At 38.2% G+C, this 21,268-nt stretch overlaps 1 protein-coding gene across 2 annotated transcripts in view; it reads left to right on the top strand.

Annotated features, from left to right (window-relative positions):
* The window catches only part of cux2 (cut like homeobox 2), a 202,566-nt gene that overhangs the window by 112,317 nt on the left and 68,981 nt on the right, over positions 1-21,268 (top strand). For both annotated transcript variants that reach the window (NM_001134814.2, NM_001244953.1), the window contains 1 exon segment: positions 16,985-17,063. In NM_001134814.2, the coding sequence (NP_001128286.2) occupies positions 16,985-17,063 (79 nt within the window).

Genomic DNA, 21,268 nt, shown 5'->3' with positions numbered 1-21,268 from the left:
CAATTTCAAAGTGGAGAGCTGTTGAACATAGAACTAAATAATTTAAAAAATGATAAAACATGAAGACCATTTGCAATTTGTCTCAGAATGTCACTCTCTACATCAGTGATCCCCAACCAGTGGCTCGGGGGCAACATGTTGCTCACCAACCCCTTGGATGTTACTCTCAGTGCCCCCAAACCAGGGAGTTATTTTTGAATTCCTGACTTGGGGGCAAGTTTTGGTTGAATAAAAACAAGACTTACAACCAAATAAAGCCCCCTGTAAGCTGATAGTGTGCATAGAGGCCCCTAATAGCCAATCTTAGCCCTTATTTGGCTCCTCCATGAACTTTTATGCTGCTTGTGTTGCTCCCCAAGTCTTTTTACATTTGACTGTGGCTCATGAGTAAGAAAGGTTAGGGACCCCTGCTCTACATCATACTAAAAGTTAATTTAAAGGTGAACATCCCCTTTAAGGTGGCCATACAGGCAGATTTAAGCTGCAGATTTAAAACGATTGATTTCTAGCCGAAAATTAACCAGATGTCAATCATGCAGGTTTTATTTTCCTATTGTATCAGGCACTGCGTGGCTCATTGATGTGATCCTCCCTCTGACAGCGCCTATTTGCTCTTATTCCTATTTGATCGTTTGGTCCTTGGATCACTCTGATATCACCCAGCTAAGGTGGGCATATCGGGGAAAAGATCTGCTCATTTGGTGACCTTGCTGGACGAGTGGATCTTATAGTGTAAGGCCACATTTACTCCATAAAAAGCCAGGATTAGTGACTGTTGGAGGTGGAATTGAACCAGTATCACTTGCGTGAGTTTATTTTACAGTCGAAACAGTTCTGCCAATTCATTTTCTCTTGTGCTGCTTGCGTTTGTTCCACTGTTGCTTGTGTCTGTCACAGGGGGGCTTTTCCTATAATCTGTGTATATACCTGGAGTGAGTGAATATTTATCCTCTGTGCACAGAAATAGCTAGCAATAGCTACAAAGAACAAATCCATTATCTTGTATAGTTATATAGACTCATTTAGCTCCTGATTTACTTCACAGTGCCACTAACAGCAGAGCTTTCCTATGTATGAGTATACCTCAGTATTCTCTGATCTTTAGCCCCCTGGCTCTCTGTTAGAATCTTTCTCCCAAAACTCTTACATTTATAGCAGTGGCTGCTATTAAACTGCCCCATTTATACTAGCTATTCCATATTTTTCAAAATGTATTGGATAGAGTCATCTAGAAAAAAACATTATACCCAATATCTGTTCTCCACATGGGAAAGTTCCACTGACACAGTCCTGACACACTACCACACGAAACCAAACTTTACAGATGCCTCCATTTGTACAGGTATGGGACCTGTTATCCAGAATGCTTGAGACCTTGAATTTTCCGCATAAGGGATCTTACCTTACTTTAGATCACCATACTTGTATGGTATACTCAAATATTATTAAAATAAACCCAAAGTAAGGGTTTGCCTTCAGTAAGGATTAAAGGGGTAAAATAAAAAATAAATAATGATGACCAAATAAAAAGTTGCTTAGAATTAGCTGCTCTATAACATGCTATAAGGGAACTTAAAGGTGAACCACCCCTTTAATTATATCTTAACACAGATCAAATACAAAGTACTGTTTTATTATTATTACAGAGGAAAATGAAATCATTTTTAATAATTAGAATTATTTGTTTAAAATAGACTTTATGGGAGATGGCCTTAATTTGGAGCTTTCTGGATAACTGGGTTCTGAATAACGGATCCTAGACCTGTAGAATGTATGCAATGGTGGCCACACACGTTGTGATCCGCTTGTTTGGCGAGGTTGCAAAATGAGTGGATGATCTTCTGATATGCCAACCTAAGGCGGGCTAATCGATTGTTTGGCCCTAGGGCCAAATGGTCAAATTAAAATGGTGGGCATGGGAATAGGCACAGTCGGACCAAGAACTACATCAACAACCAGGGGGAAATCAAACCTGCCTGATCAAGATCTGGCCAATTTAGAAGATATCAAGTTATTTCTCCTGCTGATTACAGCAAAAGGTAGTCAAATCTAGGTACCTGTATTTCCTACTATATATCCTGATGTTCAGCATTGCAGAACTTGGCACTGAGAAAGTTACTGATTCCAGGTTGCTAGAAAAACCACATTCTGGGTGCCACCAAGGGCTGCCAAAGTTAAAAGATTGCAGAGAGACCCTTGAGCTTTTAATTGCACAAGCACACTCTTTCTCTGTGTAGCCTTTATTTCTCATGGCAGTTGTAAGTGACAAGATGTACATCAGTCCTGCCCATCTCTTTGTGGCTGATCTAGCTTTATGGTCACCTCAAGATCCCACTTACTTATGCTTAACTGGATGTTCCTTGACCCATAGTGGTCTAAGCAAAGACGTCTTTGGAAGTGACAAGACATTTCAACTAAAATGACCCAGAAAAAGAGATTTTTTTTTTTATTAAGCTTGAAAAGAAAATCTCTAAAGCGCTGCAAGTTATATTTATGCTTTGTTCAAAAGGAATATTATCAGTGTAGTGTCCTATACTTAGAGATGAATAGCCTAAACATTTTTACTGTAATGGCCAGTGAAATTTTGTAAAATGTACGATTTAATTGTTTGCCTCATAAGAGGAAACATTTACTTACTCTAATTGCATGCATTTGTCCCTGAGATACAGTCTGACTCAGGATAGCTTAACAATTTTACTGGTCAATTGGACTAATATTTCACAAAGAATTGTTTGAAAAGTCGACTTTATAGAAGGTGGGATCATGGTAGAAAGGCTAGCCTGACAATAGTAATTAATTAGGCTATTATGTATTCAACTGTGATAATTGCTTTGCTGGAAAGTCACCAGCCATGAAAAAGATCCTCACATAAATGTAATTTATCAATCTGAATTGCTTCGGCACAGCTGCATTTTCTCACCTTGAGTCAGTGCAAACTCTAGAAGGAGACAAAACAATATAGAAACTGAAGTGTATCTTTACAACCAGAATAAACTAACATTAAAGGAACAGTAACACTAAAAAATAAAAATGTTTTAAAATAATTCAAATATAATGTACTGTTGCCCTGCACTGGTAAAAGTTGTGTGTTTGCTTCAGAAAGACTACTGTAGTTAATAGAAATAGCTGTTGTGTAGCCATGGGGGCAGCCATTTAAATTGAAAAAAGGAGAAAAGGCACAGGTTACATAAGAAGATAACAGATAAACTGTGTAGAATACAATGGGAATCTATGCTACTTATCTGTTATCTGCTTAGTAACCTGTGCCTTTTCTCCTTTTTTCAATTTAAATGGCTGCCCCATGGCTACACAGCAGGGTATTTATATAAACTGTAGTAGTGTTTATGAAGCTAACACACAACTTTTACCAGTGCAGGGCAATAGTACATAATATATTAATTATTTTTATACACTTTCATTTTTTGGTGTTACTGTTCCTTTAAGTAGCCTTCCTGGTTCCCAAAATAACATCCTTCCAGGGTCCCTATTTTCATCGTACAAATATAAATGAATGCTGTGTGTAAAGCTGGCCATACACGGGCCAATATTTTTTTCGTACAATATTTGGTGCATGTATGGTGGATTGACGAGATGACCAATATCGGCAAATGCTTCGGATATCGGTCGTCTCAATGAACGGACGGGACAAAAGATTTTGCTCGGCCGCCGGTGAAGGTGCCCGAGCAAAATCTGCGTTTAGGGCTGAATCGTCAGGTAGGGGTAGAATTCCTATTGTTTCTACCTCCACATCTGACGATTTAGCCCTGAACATCAATGGAGGGTATGAATGATCTTTCCTGTGACCAATGGTCACAGAAAAAATCATAACTGTAAGGCGTATGGCCAGCTTAAGTCAGAAAGCCTAGCTTAGATCTCTGTGCTTCTGGTCACCACGCCAGCTACTGCATCTGTAGCCACTAGTCTTGTGTGTTGGGATTAGAAATATTATGTATTTTTCTGTGGAACAAGCAAATGACGACTGGATCTACACTACAAGAACAATGGAAATCTGCAGCCCTCTACCGAATACTTCTTAGCACCCGCAGTGATAAAAGTTATGTTACTGCTGTTACACGTAGCTGTTAGAGGGCCTGACATATTTACCTGAAGTGGAAAAAAGCTCCACCAGTTATTATACAATAGTACCATTAATATATATCTGTATATTCATTGTGCCCACATTTCCTATTTTTATTCTGTAATCTTTTTAAAAAAATATTTCAAATCACTGCTCAACTAAATAATAATATGGTTTAGAATTTTAAAACTGATTTGCTTTTTCTCTGTAGTAATAAAACAGTACCTTATAATTGATCCCAACTTAGATATAATTAATCTTTTTTGAAAGTAAAACCATCCTATTAAGTTTAATGTTTTATTGATTTTTTAGTGGGCTTAAGGTATGGAGATCCAAATAACAGAAAGACTGCTTATCCGGAGTAGCCTTGGTCCCGAGCATTCTGGATAACGGGTCCTATACCTGTATATACAATTAATTTAGATTTATGTTATATTTGTGCTGTTTAGGGTGGATCCCTATGACTGCCTTTAGTAAAGAGAAATTTTCAGCAACAATAATAAAAAATAAATAAGGTACATAACTAACTCTAAACAAATTCTTTTGGGTCACAAAGCTGATTCCCACATCATCAGTGGGTTCTGGCAAAGGTCAGAGAGGCTGCTGTAAGATGCCATAGACAGTCACTATTCACTGGGCTGGTGGGGGGCTGTTTGGGCCTCTGTGTAATTGAAATGCCAGGGCCTATTAGGAATCCCAGTCCAGATCTGTTTGAATTCCTTGAGAAATAGGTTAAAACACGCTGTTATATAGACATGCAAATCATATATTTCTGCAGGTAGCAGTTTATGTATGAAATCAGATTTGCAAATTTATATTAAGATTTTCAAACAGATGAGTGTCTGCTTTCTATATATCATGTTAAATTGTGCCCCCATCGAGGACTGAGCCTTTAACAAGAGAATTCTCCATACAACTCAGATCCAATTATTTATTTGCAACAGCAAGCAAATCTGGATGGTTGCATCTTCTCTACCTTCCATACGTACATTTCATTATATTTTGCTGAACATACTGCTTAGCTCAGATATTTTATTGTTGCCTCCTGCCCAGACAGTGCTTTTGCTGTCAGCCACAGAAGATTAGGCAGCCAGGAGAACAAACACTAACATGTGCAGACCCTGATGCACAAAAATAGTTAGATTTTTATTTAGATTTTAGAGACAGAAAATGAACAACACAAGAGCTTTGTTTTCTGCCACAAGCGTTTGAAGCTGGAAACTAAAAATGATTATTGTACTTATTAACTTTTTATTGTTTATATTTAAACCTGCTCTTTTATATCATGTATGATTCTATATTCTATACAGTTGAGTGCAATGGATAGGGCTTTTGCTAACCATACATTTTGCCTTTTCTTTTAATCATGATAAATCTATGGCTTTTGTTATTTTTTGAACTAAAAGGGACAAATGGGGAAATTATAGCTACTTCGTGTTGTGATACTTGTTACGTATAAAATAATATTGCCAGTATAAATCTCTCCCAATCTCCTGACTCTTTTGAAAGCAGCAGTCTATCATTAGGGGATATCTGTGCATTGGTAGAAAGGGATGATGTACAGGTATGGGACTGTTATTCAGAATTTTTGGGACCTTAGGTTTTATGGATAAGGTGTCTTTCCGTTATTTGGGTCTTCACACATTGTCTACTGGGTAGTAGAACCATTATGCATGAGGACAGGGAGGCAGAATTAAGAGATGTGAGGGTATTCTTGTGGAAAGTGAGGGAAAACAAGAAAAATAAAAAAGCAGAAAATAACTCTTTGGAGCCTCTCTTTCCTTGAGGGGGATCATATGATACTGTATATAGTAATGTAAATAAGGAGTGGGGAAGCGTTAAGGTCAAGATGGGTGGTTGTTAAATGGTGGAGGCAGCGAGGAATCAGGAGAAGGGAGGACAGTGGCCAAGGCATGCTTTATATAGTGGGGGATTATTTTGTAACTTTATTCAGTCTGTGAGTGGCTTGTGAGTGGATGCGTAGGTGCAGTGTGTGGTTTTATTGTGTGTGGTGGCTGTGTAGGTGAAGGAGAGAAGTGCCTACAGCCAGGACTTGATTTTCATTTTCCGTGTTCTTTAATGTTAGACTGAATTTAAAAATGCAATAAGTATTAATAAATAAAAGGCTCATTTACAAATATAAATGGAATGCGCTAAAAGTGGCAGGAATTACCATGTTTTCCCCTATACTTCCAATATACCAATGGGTGCCCTCTTAGTAGCAAGTGCTGCAGATTGTGCATGATTTGCCGACGTGGATGTAAATTAATCTCCTCTATGGTAAACTGCACTGCACATTTTTCTTGTAGTTCACAAGTCAAGTCAATTATATGCTAAAACATGCTAAAAAAATCCCTGGGAGTCCCCCATCCTTAAGGCAGGTATTAATACTAGACCTCCCTTGTATCCATTGCACCCTGTACTATGCACTCCTGCACAGTTGCAAATTAATGTTGTCGATACGGTTCTACAAGGACACACAATTTTGTATCCTTTTGCACTTGTCCTCTATTTGCTCTTGCACCACAGCAGAGCCAGACCCAAGCCATTCTACTGATCTAGGATAACAAAAACAAAACTGCTGCTTATTTAAGATAATTAGAGAAATTGTGGGGAAAAAACAAAATAATGGTCATTTCCGAACACTAGTACAAAGTGCAATATTGGGTTCAATTGCCATGGTTTTTTATTTGAAAAGCCTTGATACATTGCTTGAAGGGTCTATATCACTGTAATGGCAATAGAGGCTTGCAGTGGTCACATCATGATAAGAATAGTATTGGAATACAATACCTTGGCATCTGCTGTTGGGCAAAGCACAGAAAAAGTTTATTCAGCCTCTTCTGAAGGTATATATAACCATTCTGCCACTAGTGATCCATTTATTGCATTAAAGGGGCTACATTTGATTATTTAACAATATTCTGCTAGGAGAAAACCTGATTCGCTCCAGTGCATTTATATTTATATGTAAGAGAGAGAGAGCTAATCCTCTGTGCTCAGAATGCCGGTGAATTACAAATATATTGCATTTTCTTTGAGTGACATGCAATTTAAATTCAGCCCTCAGCAGATTTCGAAAAGAGGCTTTCTCCTATGTCCAGAGAATGACTTTTTGTTTTGCTTTGTATACTGTGAAAATACCCTCAGAAGTTATAATTGCATTGCAGGTTTGAAGAAAAATGACTCTGAAAAATGAAACTCTTATATGAAAGGAATTAAAATAATGAATATATTCCCCCTTTTGACCATTTTTCTTGCTGCGTTGAATAGCAGTATTTTGTATTTGTTGGCTTACATGGTAATGCTGCTAGATTGTAGCTGTTATTCAGTAATAGACACAGTTGTGTTAAATTCTTAAATGAGAATCACTTTTGTAATAAAATTGCAAGCTTTCTGCTATGGGAGAATTTTTTTTCCCTGCTACAATTATTTGGATACATTATGTATCAACAGAAAAATGATATATATTACATTTGGTTAAATACCTTTTATAGGGCCAGTAACACTACCTTCTTGTTAGATCAGAATGAGTCTAAAGAAGGTCATTGGCCTCTCCTGCGCCCCTCAATAAAGATGGCCATATAAAGGCCCATAAAAGCTGCCGACTTAGGTCCTCCAGACCAGCTTCTGATGCCCAACAGGTGCAATATCCATTATCCGGAAACCCATTATCCAGAAAGATCTGAATTAATCCTTAAACAAAACAGTCCTATTAGGTTTAAATCATTTTTTAGTAGTCTTAAGGTATGCAGATCCAAATTATGAAAAGGTCCCTTATCCAGAAAGCCCCTGAGTATTCTGGATAATAGGTCCTATAGCTGTATCAGTCTGAAAATCATCCAGCAACACAAAGAAACTGAGATACCAACTGCCTGTGAAGGCAAATGGCTGTGGATTACCCTTTTAATGGGCCTCTTGGTTTTGTCTTTCTGTACCCACGCCCAGTGTCTCTTCTAAGCCTTGGCATTAAGTTGCACATGTGGCCAAAAGGAAATTAAAGGAAACCTTGCCAACATAATCCCAAGGATTTAGAGATCCATAGCGAAGCAGGCATATCCATGCACCCACAATAAAATACACATGGAGTATTCAGATTACTGTGTATTTTCAGAATCTGTTTCATTAAATATTCTAGGGATCAAACACAGACTATTGTGTCTCTCATTGGACCTCATCCCATCTATAGCTTTTCTATATTCTATGGAACCTGCTTAGTACAATTTCTGTACAAATCTTTCCTTCTAGAGCTACAGTGTTTCTTGAAAGTTTGTGAACCATTTAAAATTTTCCATATTATTATATGAATGTGACGTGAATTCCTAGGATTATCATATCATTTTAGGGTGAAATCAGAGTCAATGGGATGACAATCAGGTGTGAGTGAGACCCCCTGTTTGATTTAAAGAATGGGGATCCAGCAAAGCATGATCACACTTACAACATATTTGTGGATGTATTGATTGGACTCCACCAATCAACAGTCAGAGAGATTGTGTACAAATGGAGGAAGTTCAAGACCGTTGTTACCCTAACCAGAAGTGGTTGACCATCAAAGATGGCATCTAATAGTCCAAGAGATTACAAAGGAACCGAGGGTAACTTTTAAGCAACTGAAGGTCGTCTCACATTGGCGAATGTTGATGTTCATGAGTCCACCATCAGAAGAACACTGAACAGCAACGTTGTGTATGGCAGGGTAGCACGGAGAAAGCCACTGTTCTTTTCCAGAAATATTGCTGACTGTCTACAATTTTTTTAGAGATCATGTGGACAAACCAGAATGATACTGGAAGAATGTTTTGTGGAGAGGAGAGTTACAATTGGAGAAAAAAAAAAGCTGCATTCCAGCATAAGAACCTTATCCTATCTGCGAAACATGGTGGTGGAAGTGTTCTGGTTTAGGCCTGTTTTGCTGCATCTGGGCCTGGACAGCTTGCCATTATTGATGGAACAATGGATTATGAACTATACCAGAGAATTCTAAAGGGAAATGTCAAGACATGTGTCTGTGAACTGAATCTCAAGAGACAGTGGGTCATGCAGCAAGACAACTATCCTAAATACACAAGTCATTCTACCATAGAATGTTTAAAGAAGAATAAAGTGATGTGATGAAACCCACCAACATCCAAGAGCTGAAGTTGTTCTGTATGGAGAAATGGGCTAAAATTCCTCTGAGTCAATGTGTGGGACCGATCAACAGTTTAGTTGCAGTTATTGCTGCACAAGGGGGTCACACCAAATACTGAGAGTACAATTCACTTAACCTTTGCCAGACGCAGAAATTTATTGGATCATTTTTTTTTCAATGAATACTCGATCAAATATAATAATGTTTGTTTTATTTGTTTAACTAGGCTTTCTTCACCTACTTTTAGGAGTTGTTTGAAAAGCAGCTGATGTTTTAGGTCACATTCATATAACAAAACTTTTGAGCACCACTGTGTGTCACTAATTGGCTTTCCATTTTTGAATGAGCACTTGGATGAAAAACCAGCATTCTGAAAATCCTGAGGCCCCAGGGGTAGTAGCACATTCCAACACTGCGACATGACCAGTGTACAAATAGATGTATTGTTAGTAAATTAGCTGATAATGTAAAATGGAAACAACCAAATGGAATAACTGTCCATTGTTGATAATAATTGGTAATTATAATTTTCTATGGTATGGGATCCCTTATCCAGAAACCTGTTAAAGTTCCGAATTACAGAAAGGCCATCTTCCATAGACTCCATTATAAGCAATAATTCTAATTTTTAAAAATGATTTCCTTTTTCTCTGTAATAATAAAACAGTACCTTGTACTTGATCCCAACTAAGATATAATTAATCCTTATTGAAGGTAAAACAAGCCTATTGGGTTTATTCAATACTTAAATGATTTTTAGCAGACTTAAGTTATGGAGATCCAAATTACAGAAAGATCCCTTATTTGGAAAACCCCAGGTCCCAAGCATTCTGGATAACAGGTCCCATACCTGTACAGTTAATTTATAACTCATATAAGCCCATGGGGCAGATATAGTTAAACTTCTAATGTTCCTCATTTTTTTCTTTTTAAGATTTTGAATAAATTCATTTCCACGAATGTCTGACATTTAATAAAAAGTCTGAAACTGAAAAAGTACATGCAGGAAAAAGTTGAATGACTCCAATTTTTTTAAATGTCACAACAAATCCTCTACTTTTTCAAATTGTTACACAAAAAAACAGTGTCAAAAAATCTGAGAACCTCGAAAGTTTCGAAGCAAAGAAAGCTCCTCCAGGGAAGGGAATCTGCCATTGACTTCTACATGATCTCAGCAAGTTTTAGCCGGTGAATTGTCAGTTTTGGATTTTTAGCAGTTTTGTCACAGTAAATCTTGCAAAAATTTGGGACTTTATTCGAGTGTTAGTAAATGGCCCCCAAGTGTTGTCTTTTGCAGTAGTTTTATTTCAGCACAAAAAAAAAACATGATTTATAGCAGAAGCTGCAATTGACCTAAATAGCAACAAAAACCATTCAAAGTGCCAAAATAAATGCAGTCATTAGCTCTTGTGTGTGTGTAAATAACTCCAAACAAATTAGGCGCAAGATAGTTTAGGAAATATGGACGCTGCTTTTGCTTTTGCACTAAAGCATTAATGGGCATTTGATGTTTAATAAGGACTTAGATGAGCGACATAAATTACATTGGTGAAATTCTGCATTACACACTACAGCAATTTTATTCTTGCTTACGCAAGTACTAACCCATTCTAATAGTAACAGAAAGGCAGGGCTGGAGCATCATAGCGATTCTCAGCGGACTGTCTGTTAGATTTGGGCTGGCAGGTCTTAATACATTTCTAAGCTGTAGGAAATTAGCACATTCAAACTGTTATACTCTTGTCATTAAAAACTAAAAATTTCCCATACAAATGCTGACAATGTATTTTATGCCCCAATTATTCATCTCTTAACTGCCAGTTTATTGTACTCAAGCTCGTTTCATGTTCTTAATGTATTTTAATGCTTAACAATTTTTCCCCCCAAAAAATGAGATCTCTACAGTTCCTAGCAGGGACGTTTTTATAAATCATCAGAAGAGTGTTCTAATTTGAACAGCAATACATACAAGACATTCAATAAGAAACACAGTATTATTTTTACTGATATTGAAAAGAGACATTATTAAACTGCTCACAAATCCTTGAATTAGACATATTAACAATAATGGGATTTTTTTATTATGCATTAAAGCTATAAAATGCTGAATTTTATGCACTCACTCGTGATTTGTCAGTCAGTTTATTTAGTGCTGTGTACTTTTACAATAGTAGGGTAACAACGGTGCACAGAAAAAACAACTTTTCAAAACGACCATTGACGTATTAACTCCAGCTGGTTCTATACAGTTGTCAGAGTCAGACCAGTCAGAACAGGTGAAATCATAAATAATATTCAATTTAGAGTGCACCCGGAAACTTTCAAATAAAGACAAATAATTAGTCATGAGCCTGAGTCCTAAGCGTGTGTTTACTTATATATGGCTGCAACATGTGCCACTCTAGCCTGGTGCACAGACATGGCAACATTGTAATGATATTATGACTAGGGATGCACCGAACCCCCGAATCCATGTTAAGGGATTCGACCGAATACCAAACTGAATACGAATCCTAATTAGCATATGCTAATTAGGATTTTGAAGGGTTAAATGTCGCCACTCATATTCTAATTAGGATTCGGTTCAGCCGAATATGAACCCTGCCGAAAAAGGCTGAATCTTGGCCAAATACCGAACCGAATCCTGGATTCAGTGCTTCCCTAGTTATGATGACTGGCGTCAGCATTTTGGATCCAATGTGCACAGAACCAGAGTACAGTTATGGAACCTGTTATTCAGAATGCTCAGGACCTGGGGTTTTCTGGATAAGGGGTCCTTCTGTAATTTGCATCTCTGCATATCTTAAATTTTCTAAAATATCAATCCACGTCTTACCCCAGTGGGGCAAGTCTGAACTGTTTTTGGTTGTAATATGCAAGGTTAATCATTTCTATTTATAGTCCGATTATTTTGATCTTTCAGATATCATAAAGTAAAAGCCCATTAAAATCTCTTCTTAGCACAAAACCACTAGGCCCACTCTTAGGTCTAAACAACTGGATCACAACAACGGTAAATGCATAAAGAGCCAATATGGTCCTTACCCTGACAATCTTCGCCTTCATGTCACTAGGGTCGTATTTACCGTATATACTCGAGTATAAGCCGATCCGAATATAAACAGAGGTACCTAATTTTACCTAAGAAAACTGGAAAAAACTTTTGACTCGAGTATAAGCCTAGGGTGGGAAATGCAGCAGCTTCTAAGTTTCAATAATCAAAATAAATTCCAATAAAATAAGGATCTATCAATCTTACTGAACAAATACGTGCAGGGAATGAGTATGGAGATGCCAGGCTTCCCCCTACTGCCTCTTCTAGTAGGGTCACCTGGAGAAGTAATTACTCATTAATGCCTTGCTTTTCAACCTGTCTATCAAAAGGAGCACATCATAAACTGAGAGGATTCAGCTTGAGGTTTACTTCAAGGAGCTCCCTCCCTTTCCCTCCCTCCTCACCTCAATAGCATGCAGGCTTGATGTTCCGTTGCCTGTCTGCTTCAAACAGTTCCATTCCTGCCTGCTTGTAAAGGCTCTCCCTCCCCCTCAGACACAGACACTGGAGCTGAGAGCAGGGAGCGTGTGATGTCACGCCGGGGGGCCGGGCAAGGAACCAGAAAGGAGCGGAGCACAGAAGAGCACACAGGGAATCAGGTAGCAGAGGTTGTTAGTTGGAGGGACTCGAGTATAAGCCGAGGGTTAATTTTTCAGCACATTTTGGGTACTGAAAAACTCGGCTTATACTCGAGTATATATGGTATATATTGTTTATATTTATATACAGGCATCCGAGGGCCCATGTCCAGGGTGGCAACTTTAGGGGGTGGCCATCGGGTGCCTATATATATCTGAATATCGATCACGAAGGCCTGTCAGAAGGGCCCCAATACAAGGGCCAAAAAGTTGACAACTGGGTCCAGAAGGACCAAATCAGCAGCTTTTATTGGCCTGTGTATTGTGTATATTTTCTCATAAAACCCTTTGTCTAAAGATGAGCTAAATATAATTCTGGTATTTATTCTTTCTTAAAGGAGAAAGGAAGGTAAAAACACCACATTTATTTCCTTCTTTATTTCCTTCTATATATATTGTATATATGATCTTCTGTGTCAGACTTCCTTCTCTTAGCACTGCAGAAGTTTGCACAGTTTCCTCCTCTCCCCTCTCTCCTCTCCATTCTCCTCCTCCTCTCTTTGCTGTAATCTGAGTCCAGAGATGCAGACACTCACTCTCTTAAACACAGGGAGATTCTATGGCTATTTACTCAGGTATGGTAAAGCTTTCTGCAGAATAAATATAGTGTTCTAGCTTATACTATTTTGACTAATCTGTTGGGAATAAAATACCTCAGTAGCTTTCCTTCTCATTTAAAAATGATTGGGGTAAATCCAAAGTAAACTTTCATTTTGCATCGTTTTAGGATCAGGGATGTGCTTGGAAGGAATTTAGTATGTCCCAAGCTTTCAATAGAAATAATTGCAAAATATGCGTATATAGTTATATCTAGTATAAATAAATTTAAAGCAACTGGACTTGTTTGGTAATCATTGAAGATGTTTCACTACTCATCCAAGCTTTAAATTTATTTATACTAGATATACTATGACCTGGATGAATGAAAATCTTCATAGACGTATATAGTTATGGTATTGCTATTGTTGGGGTTGTAGTGACACATTTAACAAACTTTGATATATTGCCTGTCTTTGTCCCATGTATTAGTACCACACACACACCACTGGTCTGAATGTTGTTACTATTAAACATTTTTGTGTTTCCCACCCAGAAAAGTGTATGTGTGTGTGTGTGTATAATATAATATAGAGAAAGAGACACTGGTGCAAGGGGTCCACTTGGGCATCACTAGAATTTCAAGTGATTCTCCCACCGAAGACTTACCTGGGAATGTAAGGAATACAGAATGAAGTCAGTAAGGATTGTTAATGTAGGTAGAGGCACTATATTGATTACTAGTTTACCTGGTGAATATTTTTATTCTTCCACTGATCTCCTTTAGATCCAGGCTAGTGGAAATATCCCGTTATTTAGAGAAATTTCAGTGACTTTTAACTGAAGTTGACTTACCCTCAATAGGCAGATCAACCTAATGAGGCAGCAAATCACTTCACAAATTGCAACTCATTTTTCTTTTCCTCTAATACACAGAGCCAGTTCTCAGAAGGGCGGAGGCACTTATTTAGAGAGATAAATTGTTAGAGCTTTCTTTAAAGGGAAATTCTGCCTGGGAACATGAATTGGGTATGGATATAAGCAATCAAAGTACGTTTTTAATACCTAGTCTTTATTTAACAGATCTTTTTTTAAAAATTTAAATTTTGACTGACCACAATGGTTACAGCCATTTGCAAAGTTTAATTAATGCTTGTAGCACACTAAAAGTCCCCTTTAAAGAAATCCTGCCTGTTCTATTGATTGTTTATAATCAACAATATTTTGATTGTCATTGTCGTAGCTCTGTAGTAAAGTTAAAATATTTATATTCCAGCAAACTACATTGAACAGTTATATTGGGAACAGAGTGTCAACAAAATATTGTTGTGTCAACAACCTTTTGTTATTCAGATTGTCTTTTCTTTCAGTGCTTAATTTATCCTTGTTTTAGTGCCTGAAACCCTCCCTTTCTTCTCTCTGGCGTCCATTTGTCTGATCTGCCAATGATCTTTCCTCCTAGCCGTCTCTGCATGCGTTAAGTGTGCCCCTCCACACATCTCCTGCTTTCTTGGAAATTCGATGCCAAATCTGCACGCTAACAGTTTAATTAAATTCTTTATGATTATATTCAGAGCCCTTCCTCCCAGATGGGAAGACACTGTCTCAGAGCCCAATTAGACCAGGGAGAGAGGAAGGATTTGCACAGGAGTTAGGGGAGACTGCTTATCAACAATACATCCAATCAATACTTCAGAAGTCACCCTTCATTTTAAAGCTAAACAAAACAGAAAGTTTATTCTAAGTGCCACTGTTGTGCCTCAGTAAGTATAGCTCTGGAGGAAACCATGTTAGTTTAAAGAGATAATTAGCCTCAAAAGATATATTTTTTTAATTACACCAGAAAATTGTGTGTTTTGTTAATTAGTTTAGCACTGAAAAAAAGTTTAGAAGATATAATACAGTATCTTCCCCACTTTTTTGTGTTATTTGCTATTTTGTTATTTTTTGTGTTATTGTCTAAGCCTAGGGGGCACATTTACTAACCCACGAACGGGTCGAAATGAGTCCGATTGCGTTTTTTTCGTAAAGATCGGTATTTTGCGATTTTTTCGGCGTCTTTACGAATTTTTCGTTACCAATACGATTTTTGCGTAAAAACGCGAGTTTTTCGTAGCCTTTACGAAAGTTGCGTAAAATCTTGCGCTTTTTCCGTAGCGTTAAAACTTACGCGAAAAGTTGCGCCTTTTTCGTAGCGTTAAAACTTAAAAGGTTTAACGCTACGAAAAAAGCGCAACTTTTTGCGCAAGTTTTAACGCCACGAAAAATCGCAAGATTTTACGCAACTTTCGTAATGGCTACGAAAAACTCGCGTTTTTACGCAAAAATCGTATTGGTAACGAAAAATTCGTAAAGACGCCGAAAAAATCGCAAAACATACGAAAAAGTCGCAAAATGTTCGTTTTCAAGTCGGAACTTTTCCAATTCGGGTCGGATTCGTGGGTTAGTAAATCAGCCCCTAGGTGTACAAAATCTTCCTCCATGCACCATGAAAGGGAAGCAGCTTTCCCTTTTCCCAGTCCACACAGACTGACCTTATTCCTGTGGAACCGCAGAATGGCCTCTCTAGACTTTCTGCTAAGGTGCCCATACATGCACTCATGGTCAGTCATTGAGGCCACAGTCTGCCAAACTGTATGACAATTTGGAAGCATATATAACACGTATCTACAGTACAGTTAGTTTTGAGATGCAATTAATAAGGAACAGTAGCAATTTAGTTTATATTTTGTTTTGTATTCTGTAAATGAAAGGTAAAATGAATACCCAGTGTGGCACTCACATGTAGTGATGAGCGAATCTGTCCTGTTTCGCATCCCTGTAAAAATTGCAAATCTTTCAAAAGATTTGTGAAACAGTGAAAAATTTGCGAAACGGTGAAAATGTTGAACATCAAAAAAAAAAAATATTTTATTTTTTTTTTTTTGACGCGGAGAACAATTTTTGTGCAGCAAATTTTTCCACAACGAATTTCCTGTTTCGCAAAAACAATCACCAATGGCAAAACGCGGATCCATGTCTGGCGAAAAAAATTTGCTCATCACTAGTGACAGGCTCTTTAAGAATATCTATCCATTGATCATTGCTTAGATTAGCAATATTTCTCTTCCACTGAGCATATATATAGCCCAGGTATCAGTATTTGTTCTTATAATTAAGTGCGCATAGCAGCAGGAAAGTATTTTATATAAGTAAGGGTAATGGGCCAAGTCTTCTATTTGTTTTATGGTGTAGACACACGGAGCTACTAGTAGCAGCTACTTGTCACGGCTACAAAAATAGACAATGGCTGTTAAAGGGTGGTAAGCTATAATATTTACAGATACACTGAAACCTCTGTTTACATATTTCAAGATTTTACACCATTTTTATCTGGTCTCCTAAAAAACCTAAAATGGGGTTTTATTGCATGTATATGCCAAATATACAATTCTTTCATAAGGCACATATTATAATATAAATTGTATTTTGTTTAAGTATTTATTATAAAGGTAAAGAAATTATGAAAATTATATTCATTGACTCATTCTTTTGTCCCTCAGGTTGTTGCTCTTAGTAAAAGAAGCAAGGAAGCAGAAGCGGCCTTCCTGAGTGTATACAAGCAATTAATTGAAGCACCAGGTAAGTTATTCCTTGGCGCAATACAGAATCTACTGCTAATGGGGACATTTGCAAATTTCCATTCAATAGCTATTAGCCTCTAAAACCCTTGATGATAAGCAAAGGTTCAATGGCATGGATGCAGCGCCATGTACGATTGGTTTAATTAATCAAATAAAGTATACGAAAATTTAAGAAAAAAATAAGATGGATAATTTCTATACAAGAGAGGTTGAGGCATCTGCTAAGAGTGAATAAATAATACACTATGGGGCCCATTCATTAAAGCATGAATTTTCACTACTAAAAAGCACGATTGGAAAAAATTCGGAGTAACCACAATAATTTCTGATGTGAGAAAATTGTGCAAAAATTCTTTTCTTGGCCATATGAAAATATTGTGGTTGCAATCCAAAAGTCACAAACATTTTTGTATCTGAACGATTGTAAATGGCGTGAAAACCTTTCTGGCTTTGAAACTTCAGTGCATGATTTTGGAAGCCTCTCATAGGACTCAATGGCACTCTGCAGCTCCAACCTGGCCCAAGGAAAGTCTCCCATAGGGCTCAATGGCACTCTGCAGCTCCAACCTGGCCCAAGGAAAGTCTCCCATAGGGCTCAATGGCACTCTGCAGCTCCAACCCGGCCCAAGGAAAGTCTCCCATAGGACTCAATGGCACTCTGCAGCTCCAACCTGGCCCAAGGAAAGTCTCCCATAGGGCTCAATGGCACTCTGCAGCTCCAACCCGGCCCAAGGAAAGTCTCCCATAGGGCTCAATGGCACTCTGCAGCTCCAACCTGGCCCAAGGAAAGTCTCCCATAGGGCTCAATGGCACTCTGCAGCTCCAACCCGGCCCAAGGAAAGTCTCCCATAGGGCTCAATGGCACTCTGCAGCTCCAACCTGGCCCAAGGAAAGTCACAATACCAAAGCTTGAATGAATTCTAACTTTTTCGTGGAATTTAACGAAAACCACGAAAAAGTTGTACTATTTTAACAATATTATCGTGGTCAATACGAGAAGTTTTAACAATTAGAAAAAAATACGAATTTTTCTCATTTGTGGTCAACCGTGCTTTAATGAATGGGCCCCTGTATGTCACCTTTAACAGTTATAATGTTTGAGGTTAACCAAAGACACATCTTTACCAAGGTCATTCACTTTCAGAGGAAATACAGGGCACACTTTGACCAGATGAGGGGGGCTTCAGGGAGACTCCCCACAAATTCAGGTGAGTTGACATGTGGCCAGGAGAAGATCTGACCTTACCAAACTGCTTTATTCTAAGCATGTTGGAAAAGCAGTTGATTGTATTTGGAGATGGTAAAAGTGCAGTCTGTCGGTGACTAAATTAAAGAAGCTGTCCATGTGATCCACGTGCGATTCAGGTGACTGCCAAGGATCAGACCTGGCCCACAGTGTAGATGGGAAGTTCTCACATTTAAATGAGGCTTTTTCTAGGCTGTGTTGTTCACCATCTGTTTGTCAGCTAATCACTGACCAATCAAGCCAGCATTAAGTAAACATGCTGATTTATGATACCTACTTTGCTTTATCATTTGCCAGCCAATGTTAAAGGAATACTGTCATAGGAAAACATGTTTTTTTTAATGAAACAGTTAATAGAGCTTCTCTAGCAGAATCCTGCTAGCCGTATTCTTCATTTCCCAGGGTGCCACAGCCATGTGACATGTAGTCTGACAAACTTCAGTCACACTTTACTGCTGAGCTGCAACTTGGAGTGAAATCACCCTCTTCCCTTTACACCCCCAGCAGCCAATCCACAAAACAATGGAAAGGTAGCAAGAGAGCATCTAACTGACACATGTACTGCTAAAAGTAGTAGATATCAGAATAGCACTCAGTAGTAAGAAATCCAAGTCCAGCTTGGGACGCCTTCAGTTACATGGGAGTAGGAGAAACAATAGGTTACCTGAAAGCAGTTCTAATGTGTAGTGCTGGCTTCTTCTGAAAGCTCAGACTCGGGCACAATGCACTGAGATGGCTCCTACACACCAATATTACAGCTAAAAAAATACATTTTTTGGTTCAAGAATATAATTTTGAATGGTAGAGTGTATTATTTGCTATGTAAACAGTGTCAATTAGAAATAAAAAGTATACCATAAAAATCATGACATTATCCCTTTAAGGGCAAAGACAGGTGGGGCAATTAGTCACAGCAACTAACTGCCCCCTGCAAAAGTTGTGGTGACTAGTCCTGCGTGGTACATTTCACACACAGCAACTAGTATATTTGTGCATGGAGATTAGTCGCTGTGACTGTGTTTTCCATCGCTATAAATGGAGTTTTAAAGAATCATGGCGACTAATCGCCCCGTCTGTCTTTGCCCCAAGTGAGGTGCGTCAGTTCTAAATTCCACTAAATTCGCTCTAATTGTCTTTTTCTGCAGCCTCTGACCTCATTCATTTAACATCTGTGGTACAGCCTTGTAATTGGTAAAGGAATCTGGGATGAAAACATTCAGGTTCAGACCTCCAAATAGTTTGAGATCATTAGAAATGGCACATCAGCTGGCATTAATGCAGTGGCTACTTTAAAAAAAAGTTTCTTAGTTACATTTTAGAAGAAAATGTAACCCAGAAAGAGAATAGTTAATTATTTGTTCTTGGTTTATTGAGAAGTGAACCAGATATAAATGCACTGGAAACAGCCAGTTACAAAATCTACCACATAAGAATACAAAACTGAATCAGAAGTCTGATTTGCAGTTTGACACTTGGTCCAGAATTATCATAAAGCTGATCTTTTGGGTTCAGACACCCCTTTACAATGTGACCATATGCCTCCTTAAGTGGGGACTGCCATCAGAAATCTTGGTTCTCTCTATACTATACGGTCCCTTCCCATAAGATTATCACAGGGGGCCATTAGTAAGTACCATCAGGCTTGCCTCCCTGGGAGTAAGAAGCAGCATTCCTGTCTGGGGTCCCTCTAGCTTAAATTCAGTGCCACCAACAGCAGCCCCATATGTTCTCCTGTACATTCTGTGTACACTCAGGCCCTGTGCCCTGTGTTGCATTAGCCTGAATGATCTTCAGGTTGTAATCCAAGTCTATTGCCCCGGCTTGAGGGGGCAGCACCACCCTAAAGAATCATATTTACATTTTTATGTTTTTGTTTGTCGAAAGAAATAAAGTCACATGACAAGGGTTTGATACTCAGTTGCAAAAACAGAAGAATTCAGCTCTGTCCTAGATCCCAAATACCAAATTCCTTTTTGCATTGGTTTACTGACATATATAAAAAGCACAGCCAATCTTAGATGCCTGTAATGAAGTATGATCATCTTGACATACTTAGAAAAATAATAATATATTGCCTATGGAATGCTTATGGTAGTCTATATATTGCCATAGATTGAGTGCCTGTACAGAACTTAATATGATGCCAAAATTAACCTTATAAGTAAATGCTGATCCTGTACATGGGATCTGCAGAAGCCTTATTTATTAGATATCTTTTTCCCCAAAGATCCTTTGTGTATTAAGAACTGAAGCCCTGTTTTTTTTACTTTCAGTCTGACTCCCCACCAACCCCCAAGATACACGGGGGCGACAAGACTAGCTTTAATCCAAATATTATGCAGTTAGTTTTAGCACGCAGATGGCAGACTGAAAAAGGCTAATAGTTTGTGTGTTTCTTGCCAAATTGTAGCGCGTGTGGGATGAAAATGCTTGAAGATGCTTTATATTTAACGCACATAGCTCTTGATTACCAATTCCACATCTGTTTTGTCAGTCATTTAGCATCTAAACAGATCACCCATATATTGTTGCCTTAACTGCTGACAATATCCCATTAACATACCTTGCAACATCAAATCTCTTTTATTTAATGGTTAAAGCACAGGTCTCCAGACTTTTTGGTTTCAGGCCATACTTTGCAGTCCCGCTCTCCAATAATCATTCACCCAGAAACTTCTCTGCAACTAATCTTCATGTTGGACACCCCTTTAATTGTTTTGGACCACATTAGGGTGACCAGCTACACAGTTTTGGAACCACTGGGTTAAGGTGTACATTTAGAACAAACACTGGGGCGCTGCTGTACTTAGGAGGGAGCCATGACCAAATGTAGGATATCAAAGTGAGGGTGGTAGTCAGTGTTTACAAGGGCCCCTTAAATATCCTTCTCTGCTCCAGTGACAAAATATTGTAGATGGAGGCACTGCATTACCCTGATGTACTAGTGTGTAAAGAAA

The sequence above is a fragment of the Xenopus tropicalis genome, chromosome 1 (assembly GCF_000004195.4).
Source record: "Xenopus tropicalis strain Nigerian chromosome 1, UCB_Xtro_10.0, whole genome shotgun sequence".
NCBI classification, from domain to species: Eukaryota; Metazoa; Chordata; class Amphibia; order Anura; family Pipidae; genus Xenopus; species Xenopus tropicalis.
The sequence above is the reverse complement of the archived record's forward strand: the minus strand, read 5'-3'. Positions and strand labels throughout refer to the sequence as shown.